The 15489-nt window shown below is 39.6% G+C and overlaps 1 protein-coding gene across 1 annotated transcript in view; it reads left to right on the top strand.

Moving 5' to 3' along the window:
- KIF5B (kinesin family member 5B) overlaps positions 1-15489 on the top strand; it is a 42470-nt gene that overhangs the window by 14726 nt on the left and 12255 nt on the right. Inside the window, exons 3-14 of the mRNA XM_082193752.1 lie at positions 883-956; positions 1963-2067; positions 3866-3914; positions 5740-5795; positions 5879-5966; positions 7422-7546; positions 8525-8629; positions 9398-9543; positions 11681-11829; positions 12753-12946; positions 13635-13703; positions 14480-14686. Coding sequence (XP_082049878.1) covers positions 883-956; positions 1963-2067; positions 3866-3914; positions 5740-5795; positions 5879-5966; positions 7422-7546; positions 8525-8629; positions 9398-9543; positions 11681-11829; positions 12753-12946; positions 13635-13703; positions 14480-14686 — 1367 coding nt within the window. The remainder of the gene's footprint in view (positions 1-882; positions 957-1962; positions 2068-3865; positions 3915-5739; positions 5796-5878; positions 5967-7421; positions 7547-8524; positions 8630-9397; positions 9544-11680; positions 11830-12752; positions 12947-13634; positions 13704-14479; positions 14687-15489) is intronic.

Raw genomic sequence — 15489 nt, 5'->3', positions numbered from 1 at the left:
GTTCCTGCTACCTGTGCATTTGATACCCTGAATTTATACAACTGCTTATTAGCTGTTGACATTGTATCTGTCTCAAGAGACAGTGGAGTGCATTTCCGGGGATGAAGTCAAACCACTGGAAAATTGCAGCGCCTGCTGTGGCTGCAGAGACCAGTATCTCGTAACTGCTGCCTACTGTGTGGTTTTTGCTGTATTAGAAGCACTGAAGTGACCTCTCTGGGACACAAGCCTGGGCAGTGTTTATGGGGGTCCAGGGCTGCATAAACAGCAAGACCCACCCCCTTTTTGGCCTTGCTGATGTGGTCCAGAGGAAAGCAGAACAATACATTTGGCACCAGTTTGGCTGCAGGAGTGGTCAAAAGGAGGTGTGCAATATGCCATCCAACTGTCTTAAGGACTCCACTCTGGAGTTGTGTAGGGTTTACTCCTTAGCCTTTTCTTCTCCTAAAGATGTCCCACAAGACAGCAGGTACAGAATTTTCCTCTGGGTTTACACCTGAAGCCTTTCTCATGAATCAGTATAGCTGCAAGCCTATTAGCTGTAGTTGACAGGGAATTGCATGCACTAGCGGAGATGTAGTGGAGTTGTCCAAATCTGTCCAGCATGGAAACTATGCGGCTGCCTCAGGGGAACATCCCCTTGCCCAACTGCAAAATGCAGTGGGCTGCCAAAGGAGGCATGGAATTCTGTCCCTCTTTCAGCCTCATGCTATGGGACTTGTTTACAAGGCTTCACCAGATGCAAGGTTACTTTATGGCATGCTGCATACTAAGTACTTGTTAGCAAAATTTGTTCAAATACTTTTGGAAGATAGTATCTGTTTCAGGGTGGTTCACATGAGTTGTGGATATATCATTAGTATGCATTTTCTTTCACCCTAGATGTACTTGAGGGATACAATGGTACAATATTTGCTTATGGGCAAACATCATCTGGGAAAACTCACACTATGGAGGTAAGATATTGTGGTCATGTGTACTTGGGACTCATTTCTCTAAACATATCTAAACCCTGTTTCCATATTCAGGAAGTAAAGCCTCCAGGTGCGGGGAGAAAATCAAAGTTAGCTGACAAGTTCTGCTATATGTGATATATTTTAAAATGGAAGACTTTTCTACAATAAAAGCTTTTTTAAAATTAATGCAAAAAATGTGTAGAGCTAGCAGAGTATAACACAGATGTCATTGGCTTATATACATATGTACAATATAACATAAGTCCTAAGTAGACTCCAACAATTATCCTTCCGGCATCAGGTGATTGCCTTGTGCTTATTGCCATTGATAACAAATTGGCTACAATGACACATGGGGATTTTTTCTCCCAACAAGTATTTAGTGTATTGAGCTGGTGTCAGGGCAGTAAAGTAAGCATCATTTGCTGATGAGTTTTATCATAAAAATCACTTTCTGGTTGTTAAAAGACAACCTAGGAGAGGAGGATAGTGTAAGTACCTCAAAACAGTTCAGAAGGCAACACATTAAATGTGGCCTGAGTCAACAGCTTAGGATAGTTGACTGCTCATTTTGGGAACTTACAAAAAGAATGATAGCTGCAAATCAGTTTATTCCAATATATGGTCTGTCTCACCCAAGGTTTAGCATATTACCTAATGCATTTTTGGATATAAGTATAACTTACCTCAATAGAACTTACTCCTGAGTAAACATACTTGGGATTGGGCTGTAAGTCCTATTGCAGTGTGTGATTTAACAGTTGTTTTCTCCTCACAATTGAAATCTTTGGAACATACTTAATTAAATTTGTTTGGATTATTTATTTATTTCATAAGAATATCTACTCTGCTTGATTGTGAAAAACCTCAAAGTGGTTTCATGCTTATATGTTAGACAATTAATTTGTTATAAAGGCATTTCCTAAAGGCTTTCTGGTTAGTGTTCTAAAAATCTGTAACGTATGTGGTCTTTGTTTTCTCTTTCTTTCTTTCTTTTTAAATCTAGGGGAAGCTACATGATGTGGATGGAATGGGGATTATTCCAAGGATTGTGCAAGATATTTTTAATTATATTTATTCCATGGATGAGAATTTGGAGTTTCATATTAAGGTAAGTTTGTTTTTAAATTATACATATGTCAAATTCAAGACAACAGAATTCTAAGTATTCTAAGAGATACACAATTTCCATCTGGTCTGGAGAGCCCAAGACAGTTTAGGTTGAAAGTATGACTCTCAAATGATTTAGACCAGTGTTTCCCAACCTTTTTTGGGCAAAGGCACACTTGTTTGATGAAAAAAATCTCGCGGCACACCACCATTACAGCCCCGTGACGTCAGCGCGCAGCGTCACGCCGGGAGGGACGCACGAAAGTGAAAGTTTTCAATTTTTTCCCCTCCCCCTTGCCGGGGAACCTCCAAGCTTTGGGGGTGGGGGGTGGGGAGACAGCAGAGCGAGGGACTGAGGGACGGCAGCGGCGATAGCGGGCGGAGGAGGGGGCGGTGGTGGGGCCGAGGTGGCCGGCGGCGGCGGGTGGAGCAGGAGGGCGGCCGAGGCCGGTGAGGGAGTAGGGTTGCCCGGGGCTTGAGGAGCCGTCGCCGGGAGTTGCTGCTGCTGTTGTTGCTGCTGCTGCCCGGACATGCCGGCCTCCTCCTCGTCCGCTGTCTCGCGCTCCTCCCTTTTGCACGCGCTGCCCCGCTGCCGCCCCATTGGCTGGGTCCTGTCAGATGATCCTGTGTTATTTCCTGTGTGTGTGTGTGAGGGGAGAATGGAGAGAGAAACCTCGGCACCACCACCGCGGAGCCGCCCCCGGCTCGACGCGGATCCTCGCCGCCGCCGCCTCTCACCGCCCGACTCGCCCGCCTCCCTCCCACGGCACACCAGCCAACGTCTCACGGCACACTAGTGTGCCGCGGAACACCGGTTGGGAAACACTGATTTAGACTATAATTAACCAAAGACAGAGCTGTTCCATCAGGCCTTTGGTCAGGGCACAGCCTGACTCCCTCCTTTGGCAATCTTCACAGGACTTCAGCATAATGGTTGCCATCATTTTGAGTTGAATTAATTTTAATGAAATGATTTTAGAATGTTGTATTATTTTATTGTTGTTAGCCGCCCTGAGCCCGGCTTCGGCTGGGGAGGGCGGGATATAAATAAAATTTATTATTATTATTATTATTAAAGTATAATAAACCACTAAAAACATCCTAAAATATCACAAACCATCACTGATTCACTATTTAAAAGAATTGGTTTAATAAGACTGAATGGCACAATAATTTCTATATTATGTAGTATTATGTGTCAGCACTTTGTAGTTTGCTAGAAAAGCACTTTCAAAGGTTGTGCAAAATGAAATAGATTATAGTTGGGGATCTGTGATTAAGGCATATTGTTTGGGTATGGTAGGTGGGGCACAAATAGTCATTACTTGTGGGATTAAAACAGATCATTTTCACAGATGTTTGGGCATGGTTGATCATCAACATTATAGACTTTCATAGTATTCTTTTAGATATAAATACTTAAAATTCTACAAAGTGCCATTGTGTTGAATGGTATTTCTTCAGCTGCAAGTATGAAGCATTGTATCTTAGTTATATTTGGGGCTATTAGTGATCTCTTTAGACACATCACTAGACTTATATGTTAACTGTATGACGTGTGCAAATGTTATTCAGAGATATAATGCCTGATAGTTTACTATAGAGATTTTAACAGATCCTTTCTATGGTATTGGTGTACTAGTTTTCAGTTACAACAATTCTCAAAGTGGTTCACAAGAATAACATCAGATGTCTAAATGGATTGCATTGCCCTCCCAATGATAGATCATTAATATAAGTTGCTGTGGACTTTGGATTGGGCAGTGGTTACTATCCTTTCCCCCCTTATATTTTTTCAGGTGTCATATTTTGAAATTTATCTGGATAAAATAAGGGACCTTTTGGATGGTGAGTACATTTTTTTTCATTTGAGGGAGAATAGGAGCAGTTTGAGTTGCAAGCAAGGTGTAATGAAACTTGGATCTTGCACCTGTCTTCTGAACCAAAAGTTTGAATGGGAAGCATAATCAATTGGATTTCTGTTCCAGCTGTATGTACACAAAAACAGATTTAAGTGTGCAACGGAGGATAAGAACCAGAATAATGAAGGCACTAATTTGAGGGAGTTTTTGAGGATTAAGAAAGACTTAAGAGATGTTGATGGGCCCACAAAGCAAATGAAACGTGAAGACAAAAGGGTAGAATAATTAGAGGATATAAATTAAGGAAATAATACTTCAGGCTGTAAACCAGAAGGAGTTATTCTGTCCACGATTTCTGGCAGATTGCCTAGAGGCTAAGTATTATTGGGATATTACATGTATATTGTACAGTGATAAATATAGAGGACTGGCTGTGGAAGATAATGGTATAGTAAAATTAATTTTAGTAAATAGCAGTTTATTTTATGCCTCTTGGATGTTATGTAAGTATGTAACATCTGTATTGGTTTAGTAATTATTCAAATTTCTGAAAAGATTGCTTGAAGGCCTTTTATAGCTTACTGTTGCAACCCTTATGCAAGACACAGTTGCAAGTTTTATAATGTTTATAATGGGTCAGAACCTTTCTAACATTACAGGTGGTTTATGTCAGGTTTAAAAGGTGTTCAGCAGACAGAAGTGTTCAGAATTATACATCTCACCCAGGGTTACTAGTTTTTGTTTAGTGCAAGGAACTATCTGTAATTTAATATAAATAAAATGTGTTATCTATTAAACTGTGTTAGAGTATTGATGTTGTACAAGCACACACTTGGGTAAAATTATTTTACCATATATACATATATATAACTTTATTTTTGATGATTAACCAGAAAATAGAACTTGGTGTTGTCATAGAAAGCTCAATAATAACAGATTAAAAGGTTGCAGTAGTGCAGAAGGCAAATTCAGAATGGAAAAGTATTAGAAAGCAGACTATGTGTAAATGACGGATACAATGCTATCATAAAAATCCATGATGCAATCATATTTTCAGTAGGACAGTTCTGGTCACCTCATGTCAAAAAGCAGTGGTGAACTTTGGGCTTTTTTGAGCGATGTCCTGTGCAATACCAAAATTTGGCACCACCCCTCGCCTTCTGTCTTGTGTCATTGTTGCAGCGCCCCCTGTGGCGCACTCTCAGCTCAGCGCCCAGTGCGGACAAACCAATCACACTCCCCTGCGTCTGCAGAAAGGCTTGTTGTGTGGAATCTATACCTCTATGGACTGTCTGCCTTGAAAGGAAAGACTAAAAACTTCCTGGGTTAGCTGGGGGGGGGGGAGGGGGGAGCTAAGGAACAACAAAGTCTAGACAGTGATAAAATCCAAGGAGAATGTAAATGGATAAATGTTGCTGCATAACAGTAGAAGTTAAGAATTGCCAAGTGGAGCTGGCTGGCAATAGGTTTGTTACAGATAAAAGGAATTATTACTTCACGTGACTCAATTGCCCTATGACAATATTTCCACAGTACATAGTGATGACCACTTAGCCTGGTTTAAAACAGGCCTATGCAAATTCATGGTCAATCAACAGCTGTTAACGAGGATTGCTAATTGAGACCTCCAGGTTGCAAGGAAGTGCTTGCTGAGTATCACTGCTGAGGAATAATGGGAGATGGCCGTTGTGAACATGCTATATTTGTGAGCTTTCTGTGGTTAAAAGAACACCGGAATAGCAAGCTTTATTTATTTGTTCATTCTGCAGCTTCTGACGAGGGTAACTCTCAATGCTTTTCTTTTCTTTCAGTCTCTAAGACCAATCTTTCTGTGCATGAGGACAAAAACAGAGTACCTTATGTGAAGGTGAGTATAAAGATTACACAAGTATGTTGGCCTCCTTTACAAATCTTGTATATGTTATTTACCTTATGTTCATGTTTTCACAGGGCTGCACTGAACGTTTTGTATGTAGTCCAGATGAAGTTATGGATACTATAGATGAAGGAAAATCAAATAGACATGTAGCAGTTACAAGTAAGTTGTTTACTTTGTAAGAATTTTTTTTTTTAAAGAGCGTCTCATGTTATCCTATTAACAAATTGCCAGTTCTTGTTCTGGGCATATAACTATAAAATTGTAAGTACATACAATATCAGTGAACTGGGTATTCAGTTTGCTTCAAATGGTTCCTTTCCCCCTTGGTGTTCTTCCTTCCGAAGTGTGTTCAGTTCTTCCAATTGCTTGGCAAGGCAGGAAATCCTGTGACTTCAGGGGAAGCTGTAACTCTTCTCTTCCTGTTGGAGCTTCTGTTCACTTCCTGCCTTTGCTCAGAATGCCTACTTGAACCCCTGTCTTCAGGATCCTTTTCACATATCTTTGGCATGTGCCAATTCTAATTCTTCAATGATTTTCTCTTCTTCATTTTCTTCAGTGCCTTTCTTCAGATATTAACATTTTTTAAAAAAATCTTTAATCCAAACTTTGAGTTTTCCTCCTCCATTTAGTGCTTATTCACTGTTTTCCTCTAGACCTCTTTTCTACTTCCCCCCAACCCCAGTTGCTATGGCCAACAGAAGGGAACAACTAAATGGGCCAACAGTGAATGGACAAAACCTGTGCAGGCTGTCTGTAATGTACAGCAGCACTCAGCGATTGCGTCAGCATTGGCCCTGCCTCCACTTTTAGTAGCACAAACAGCCTCCATGGAATACTCAGAGCCCTCAAGTGACCATGGACTGAGACAAAATTCCCCAGCTGATGAGAGGGCTTTATGTTTTCATCAAGTTGCTTGGGGATGGAAGTATACTGGCAATGATACTTTCAAAATCCAGTCTCCGCATCTTGCTTATAGGCTCTTTCTTTCCTGGCTGGTGATTGCCATTCTATCAATAAATTAAGAGAACTTGGAAAGAAGCTTTTGAGGGGAGGGGTGCCTCTTAGCAGGGAAATAAGGGAACTTTGACTCTATTGTACTCCTTTTGACCTGTGGCCAGCATCTCAGGTGGCAAGCCATGTGACCTAAAAATGAAAAGACCTTGCAAGTCAAATGTGGCACCTGGATGGAGAAAATGCTGGTGTGTGCTGGATGTGGACATACATGTTCTACAGTAAATTATCACTGGTTTAATTTTCTGTCTAGAGCAACTATTCTGCCAACAATTGTTGAAAATTCATGGTCCAAGACAGGAATGAGCTTGGAGCACCTTTGGATAGCAGCTTGGAGATAGCAGCTACGTTTCACACTTCTTCTGAAGCCCAGTTCCTTTTTTTTACTGTCATAAGGATTAATCAGTGTGGCTGTATAAAAGCAACTTCATAATTTCATGTACTAGGCAGATCACTGCTGACTAATTCCAGGTGGACATGTAGTTTGTTGCTATAGGTTTAACAATTGGCTTCTTCCCCTTTGATTATTAAGCACTTGTAATGCACAAACAGGTGAGGTTTGTTGCCAGAATGCATACTTACACAACTCAAATTTCGTTACAGACATGAATGAGCATAGCTCTCGAAGCCATAGCATCTTTCTCATTAATGTAAAGCAAGAAAATACTCAAACAGAACAGAAATTGAGTGGAAAGCTTTACCTTGTAGACTTGGCAGGTAGTGAAAAGGTAATAATACATTTATATTTTGAAGCTGATTGAACTGAGTATGTAATTGAAATAAATTGTGTTCCCAGTTTCAATATTTGATCTTACTACACGCCCTAGTTTTCTACCTCTTCCGGAGTAAGGTGGTCATATTGAATTGGATTCAGGCTAACTTATTTCCCTTTGAAATCAACGAGACTCAAGTTCAGCTAACTTAATATTCTTCCAGGTAAAATGTAAATATATTTACATCCCTTCACGAGTTTGTGAAGGCAAGTCATTTTTGCTTGACATCTGGGAAGTATTGTGTTTTCCATCTATTCCTTTTACAACAGATTATTTAGAATTGTGTAATGCCTTGGTAGCTATAATAAATGAACTTCCATTATCAACCATGAAAGTTGAGGAATACAGTGATAAATCCAGAGAATCTATACCAGTGAAAATGCAGAAGGAGCAGTATTGGTGATCTATTCACATTTATATTGAACAAGAGAGTGAGTGTAATTGATTGTCATCTTGCAGTTCCTATTTCCCTCTGCAGATTGTTTAGTAGTTGAGTCCTATAGTCATAATAATTTAACAGGGACCTTAGCAGCTGCAGCTATTTCATGTGGAGACTACATATTATATTCTTACATGGGTTCAATAGTATAAATTAAAATGTCTGCAAGAGTCTGACAATTGCTTTCACTTACAAGAATGCTGGCACTCAGGGATTTTTATTTTATTTTTTTTCAATTTCATGAAAATCCATTTATTGTCTTGAACAAATTGCACAAGATTTGAAACCTTATTTAATTTAATCTACTAACTGAGTATAATTTTTCTATCATTTGGAATGCATAAAAGCTTGGCAGGGGGAGGAGGCTGGGGGGTTTCAGTGGGAAGGAGGTATAAGGAAGTCCATTACATAGTGTGGAGGCTTCTTTGAACCAAGGCAGGGGGTTGTAAAATTTATTTGTTTAAACTTTCTTACAACTGCCTACATTATTGCAGGTTAGTAAAACTGGAGCAGAAGGTGCTGTGCTAGATGAAGCTAAGAACATCAACAAGTCTTTATCGGCTCTTGGAAATGTAATTTCTGCTTTAGCTGAAAACAGTGTAAGTGTATTTCTATTCTGAAAACATTTGATGAAATTACTCATCAGGCGATGAGCACAGTGCATATCTGATGAAGTTTAGCAGATTAAGTGTTCAGTGATGTTGTAGTTGTTAAATACACAGCAGCATTTACGTGACAGGGGCCACATTTGCATGTAATGCTAGGCCATGGTTTAGCACTAAGCAGAAGTGCCTGAATGAGTCTGAGCAGTGTGTCGGACTTGGACACTTCCTCCTCCCCTTTGTCCCTTGAAGAAGGCCATAAGGAGGACTTAGCAAAGTTAAGTTTCACTTTTATGGCATTTGAACCATAGCTCCTAGTTTCAAAAGTTATGGTTAGTTTAGCAAGCCAGCATTAGAACCTATGGTTTGAAGTTGGCTTGAAATGAAACCAGGGTTTTTTTTAAACCAGGACCTCTGGCCTGAATTTAAAACTAAACTAGGACCCTTTAAAAGTGAAGCTAAACTCTGATGTTCCACTTTCACAGGGCTTTGAAGAAAAGTGTGTAAGTTCAATGTTTCACTCAAGTAGGCTCGTCCACATAGTGCCAAACCATGGTTTAGTATTACGGGCAAATCAACCATATGTATACTGTATTGACCAAAAATATGCTATATAGAAGTTCAGGCTTTCTTGGTTAATGAACATAAAAATATTAGGTACTGCTTTAGCTTTACAAAGCAAAATGCATATGTAGAAACTTAGTTCATAAAATAGTTCAATAAATCACATTAAGGCTATCTTTCTTTCTTTTTTGTTATTTGCAGAATTATGTTCCATATCGTGATAGTAAAATGACCAGAATCCTTCAAGATTCATTAGGTGGCAACTGTAGAACCACAATTGTTATTTGCTGCTCTCCATCATCTTATAATGAATCTGAAACAAAATCTACCCTGTTGTTTGGTCAAAGGTGAGTAATGAGGTTAAAACTAACTTCTAGAGCACAGTCCAAAGTGTGAACCCATGGAAACAAACTGTAGACTTCCCACAAAGTTCTAGTAAGCTGTTGTGCATAATGATTGTCCATGTGCATGCTATATACATTCACACATCAATTTATTTGTATGCTGCCTTTCCATATGCTCAAGGTGGCTTACAGTGTGAAAAAATACATAACTACAAACATAACAAAGGTAGCCATAAATAATAAAACATCAAAAAGTGCACAACCAAATTGAACCATTTCCACATAAATAAAAATATCTAAAATAAAGATACAAAAAACAAACATCAGCAACCCATCCCCCACAATCCCCCCCCAAATACAACACCCCAGCCCAATAATCTAGTTTCAGCAGCCTCAGCTTTTGTAGCTGAAGTCAGGGGCCCTCCCTTCCAGTCCAAGTGTAAAAGGCCAGCAGGTCTTCCACAGCCAATATGCTATTGAAACAAGCAATGCTTTGCTTAATATAAGTCACTATAAAGCTCTACAAATGGATTGATGATGTGCTTTCTGGAATATATTATTGGAGATTGATGCATTATTGCCCTGCAGAGTCATTGTTGACATTGTTTGATTTGCTGAGTTGGTGTCTGGACTCATTAATGGTCTGGATGAGTCAACAAACTGCTGTTCAGATTGGGACACTTAGTGGACAGTTCCTCTGTTCAGATGGGTGAAATGTATCATGTTCAAGATGGGGTTACGATCTTCTAGAAGGAGCAGATGTGCAGTTTGGATCCAACACTGTCTTTGCAGGCACAAGTGCCTTCAGTGGCATGGAGTGCCTTCTAATTCTGATCGTCTCTTACTCTTATATTGACAGTGATAGCATGACTTCAGTTGTCTATGCTTTGGTAACCTCCAGGTTAGACTTCTGCAGTTCATTGTTTGTGGAACTGTCCTTAAAGATGGCTTAGAGACTACAGCCAGTGCAAAAAGGCATGTCTGCTAGATTTGTAATTGAAGCAAGAAGATGGGAACATATAACACTAGTTCTGGCCTGACTGCATTGGCTGCCAATTCGTTTCCAGGCACAGAACAAAGTGCTGGCTTTGACCTTTAACTTAAGCCTTATATAGTTAAAGGCCACTATGCCTATACAGCCACCTCTCTGCATATGAACCTGCCTGGGCCCTGAGATCATTTGATGCCTTCTCTGTGTGCTACCTCTAAAGCAGGTCCAGAGGGTGACTATGAAAGAGTGAGTCTTCTCTGTAGTATGGGGAAGGAAATAGGCATTCTTTGTTTATGGGGCAGGAATTCCAGGGGGCCTGCTTGGTGTCAAACCTGTCATCATTATGGTACCAGGCAAAAATGTTTTTGCTTCCCCTGGAATTTGGGCAGCACCAATGATAGTATTATTATTCAACTTTTGCTTGATTGTAAATTGCTTCAGAATGTTTTTAGTGGGAAACAATACATTACCCCAAACCTAACCTTAAGCTTATTAACAGCTACAATCTTACTCTTATCTGCAGATAAGTTATAGTTGCAGATAACATTTAAGGTTAATGTTTCCTGCTGTATGACTGTCTTGTGCTTCTGTCTCTGCTTGAATCACATGCAAAATGAACTTGGTATCTAAATGGGTTTTTTCTAAGGAAAGAAAATATAGCAGCTGTATCTGAAATTGTGGGTGGGTGGAATATGGATGATAGTTTAATTTCTTAGAAAAGGTCTTTAGGCTGTAGATCAAAGTTTAAATATTCTATACAGTGGTGCCCCGCAAGACGAATGCCTCGCAAGATGGAAAACCCGCTAGATGAAAGGGTTTTCCGTTTTTGAGCTGCTTCGCAAGACGAATTTCCCTATGGGCTTGCTTCGCAAGACGAAAACGTCTTGCGAGTGTTCCGATTTTTTTCCACTCCCCCCCTTTTCTAAGCCGCTAATAGCCTTTTAGCCGCTAAGCCTTTAATAGCCGCTAATAGCGCTAAGCCGCTAATAGGGTTGCTTCGCAAGACGAAAAAACCGCTAGACGAAGAGACTTGCGGAACGGATTATTTTTGTCTTGCGAGGCGCCACTGTACAGAAAAAAATTACTTCGTGAGCTGACTAGTAACCCTGTATTCAGTTAGCATGGCTAACATGTACTTTACCTTTATAGAGCCAAAACTATCAAGAACACAGTGTGTGTCAATGTAGAACTAACTGCAGAACAATGGAAGAAAAAATATGAAAGGGAAAAGGAGAGAAACAAGACACTTCGCAATACAATACAGTGGCTTGAGAATGAGCTGAATAGATGGCGTAATGGTGAGTTATGTCACAGATCTTCACAGCCATGTTAGCTATACAGTATAATGTGTGGCAGTAAATTCCACTTTTGGTCACCGTACAGCAAATTAATCTAAAGTCTTGATCGCAAAGCTGGAAAAATCCCAGACCTGTGGGAACTGGAATACTGCAAGATTTTCCCCCAGCTTAGTGTTGAGGCTAAATGTTCTTATGACAATAGATCAGTTTACAGATCCTTTACATTAAAAACCTTTAAGTTCTAATAACTTTGTATTTCAAAAACTGCATTATTTGTTGGGCTACTCTTGAGATTGGAACAGAAGCTGCAGCTGGGGCAGAACGTGGTGACTTGGATGCTTGTGGAGACAGCATACAACACTTTGGCTCGAGGGGACTGTTTTGGCTTGATTTGCACTGGCTGTCATGTCACTCTGCTACCAGGACAAGTTTAAGGTTGTGGTACTAACATGTGTCTCTTGCACATTCCAAACTCCCCAGAAGCCCACTCCACAGTGTGGAGCTATTCTATGGCTGCTCCTGTTCCATAGAATAGCAATTCTGTCAAGGTACAACAGGTGTCCACTATCTGTACTTTCCCAAAACAGCCAAAGACATTTTTGTTACAACAGGCTTACTAGGTTGTGGCTATGAGTATCTATTTTGTATCATATTAGCTTTGTTTTGAAAGTATCTGCTACTTTTTGCTGTTTTTATTGTACACTGCTTTGATACAATTAGGTAGACTAGTGTTTAATAAAATCATCATATCTATTGATAATATCAGAGTTGCAATATTCAACCCAGTGGACTCGTATTTTGTGTCCAAATGTACACAATTTTCAATGAAATTCTCATGCTACCTAAGGTGACCTAATGTTGACTTAGTTTGCAAAGATATTTCAAACAAGAGTGATGATGCATTTGGTAATTTTGTTTTAAAGGAGAGACTGTGCCTGTTGATGAGCAGTTTGACAAAGAAAAGGCTAACTTGGAAGCATTTGCAGTGGATAAGGATATTACTGTTACTAATGAAACTCCAACTGCTACTATTGGAGTGGTTGGCAACTTTACTGATGCTGAAAGGAGAAAGTGTGAGGAAGAAATAGCTAAATTATACAAACAGCTGGATGACAAGGTATGTCTTTAAATTTTAATGTACTTTAAACTAAGAACTGCCATACTTTATCAGAAATCAAATTGTTTCATTCAATGTAATTGAGCAGATAGCTATTTCTCTTTGTCAAGAGTAAATTGCCAGCCTAAGATCTGAAATTGATAGTGCAATCCTGTATATGTCTACTTAGCAATAAGCCCTATTGAGTTCAGAGGGATTTGCTGCCAGGCACTGTATTTAGGATTGTAACCTAACAGTATTTTAGCACTTCGTTGCTAAGCATGATCATGTAGAGAGATCGTGAAAATCATGCTAAGGATACAATAAGTTGGCATAAAAAAATACAGTGGCTAAAAGTCAATGAATTGAAAATAATTTTGTCCTCCTTATGGAAAAGTTTTTACCCTCCCAGGTTATTTTGGCTATACCCAATCTTTTGGGCACATACAGTGGCATTCTTGACTCCTGTGGTTTTCTGTTGGTTACAAAACAAAACTTCCATACCATATCAATCAGTTCAGATTGAAAAGGGGATTGCCATTTGGCACGAGGAGATGCCAAATGCCAAAGACCTCTTGTGCTGAATTCACAAAGTGTTTTGGATCTTGACTGTTCTCTCTAAATTTTGTGGCAGGATCAACCCATAACAATCTGTGACACTTTTACTGAATTCTAGAGTGAGCACATTTTTCTTTCTTTAAAAATTCAGGATGAAGAAATCAATCAGCAGAGCCAATTGGTAGAAAAGCTAAAAACACAGATGTTGGATCAGGAAGAGGTGAGTTTTGATCTTGTGCATATTGCAAGAATACAGAGCAAAAAAGTGCAGTGTATATAATTCATTGCTCTTAGGAATAATACTGTTACTGAAATACAAATAGTAACTACTACACTTCAGAAAGGTATGCCATCCTGAGATCAGGCTACTGATTTTAAAAGGGCTTCTGTTATTCTGTATAGTGTCTTCAGGGGCACCACTGTCAATCACAAAATATCAGAGCCTTCCAGGATTTAAAGGAGTAGTCAGTGTCCTTATTGAATTTTGTTGTATGCTGCTTAGTGATAGCCTAAAGGAAATGTGTTTGCTTACCATATTTATGTGCTGCCTGATCACCAAAGCTTTCTATGTGGCCTGCAATAACAGTTAAGAACACAAATGCAAAAATAAAAAGCACTAAATATTCACAGCTGTTAAAACTCCAGAAGTATCCAAGGGGTCTATAAATCATTAAGAGATTGAGAAGTCTGGGAAAATCTAAAGCTCATCACCTGATGCTGGAAAGACCACACAGGAAAGATGGCTGGGGGTCTAATGGTGAAAATGCCGTTCTCTATCAGCCACCTGCTGCACCTCATTTGGGGATCTTTTGAGGACCTTTAGAAGGGCCTCAAAAGTTACAGGTAGGCATAGGTGGGGCTCAACAACAACAAGATTATAAATATCAGAAGCAGCTAATTACATAAAGATTTCTAAATGAGCAAGTTGTGATGGTTTTTACAGTCTAGGAAACAACTGCTAAAAAAAACACAACTAACATAACCTTTTGTGTGTAGCTTCTAGCATCTACCAGGCGGGACCAAGACAATATGCAAGCTGAACTAAATAGGCTTCAAGCTGAAAACGATGCCTCTAAGGAGGAGGTAAAAGAAGTTCTCCAAGCCCTTGAGGAGCTGGCTGTCAACTATGATCAAAAGTCTCAGGAAGTGGAAGACAAGGCAAAAGAATATGAGATGCTTAGTGAGGAGCTGAATCAGAAATCGGTAAGAAACCACCTTTTTTTGTTGCCGGTCCAAATGGTTTTACAGCTATTAATGAACTGAAACTCTTTTCTCATTGGGCTTTTAAAAAGATAATTACATGCCGTATTCTCAATGTTCAAGTTACAATAAAGGATATTCTGTCTAAATATCAGGAAGAACTTTCTGAAAGTAAAAGCTGCTACACAATGGCTCCCATGACAGGTAGTGGACTCTCCTGCCTTTTTAAACAAAGGTTTGGATGCCCATCGGCCATGGATGATCTAGTTGAGGTTCCTGCATTACAGGGGGTTGGACTATATGACCTTTTGGATTCCTTCCAACTGTACAATTGTATGATTCTATATTCATACACCATTATATTCTGACATGATTTTAACACAATTTGATTAAAAAATTGAAGGTTAGCAACTGTAAACAAACATGTACATTTCAAGGTTTGTCATCCTATCTTGAGATCCCCATGTGGTTGGCTCAATGTAAACGTGTATAACACAGTGGACTTGCTCTGTCTTGTCTGATTTCCATTCCCTAGCTGTGCAACACACCATAGTATCTGCATCTACCTAGGGCAGCATCAGGAGTAATAATAATAATAATAATAATAATAATAATAATAAGTTAGACTCCAGCTTCTATCAGCCCCAGCCAGCATGGCCAGTGGTCAGGGATGTTGGAAGTTGTAGTCCAGCAACATTTAGATGACCACAGATTCCCATTTTTGTCCTAGAAGGTTATTGACACTACTCCTACTTATAACACTACAATTTGGAAAGCATGTATTTGTAGAAAAGGTCACTCCTTTT

Source organism: Podarcis vaucheri (genome assembly GCF_965113315.1).
Source record: "Podarcis vaucheri genome assembly, chromosome: 12".
Classification (NCBI taxonomy): Eukaryota; Metazoa; Chordata; class Lepidosauria; order Squamata; family Lacertidae; genus Podarcis; species Podarcis vaucheri.
The sequence above is the reverse complement of the archived record's forward strand: the minus strand, read 5'-3'. Positions and strand labels throughout refer to the sequence as shown.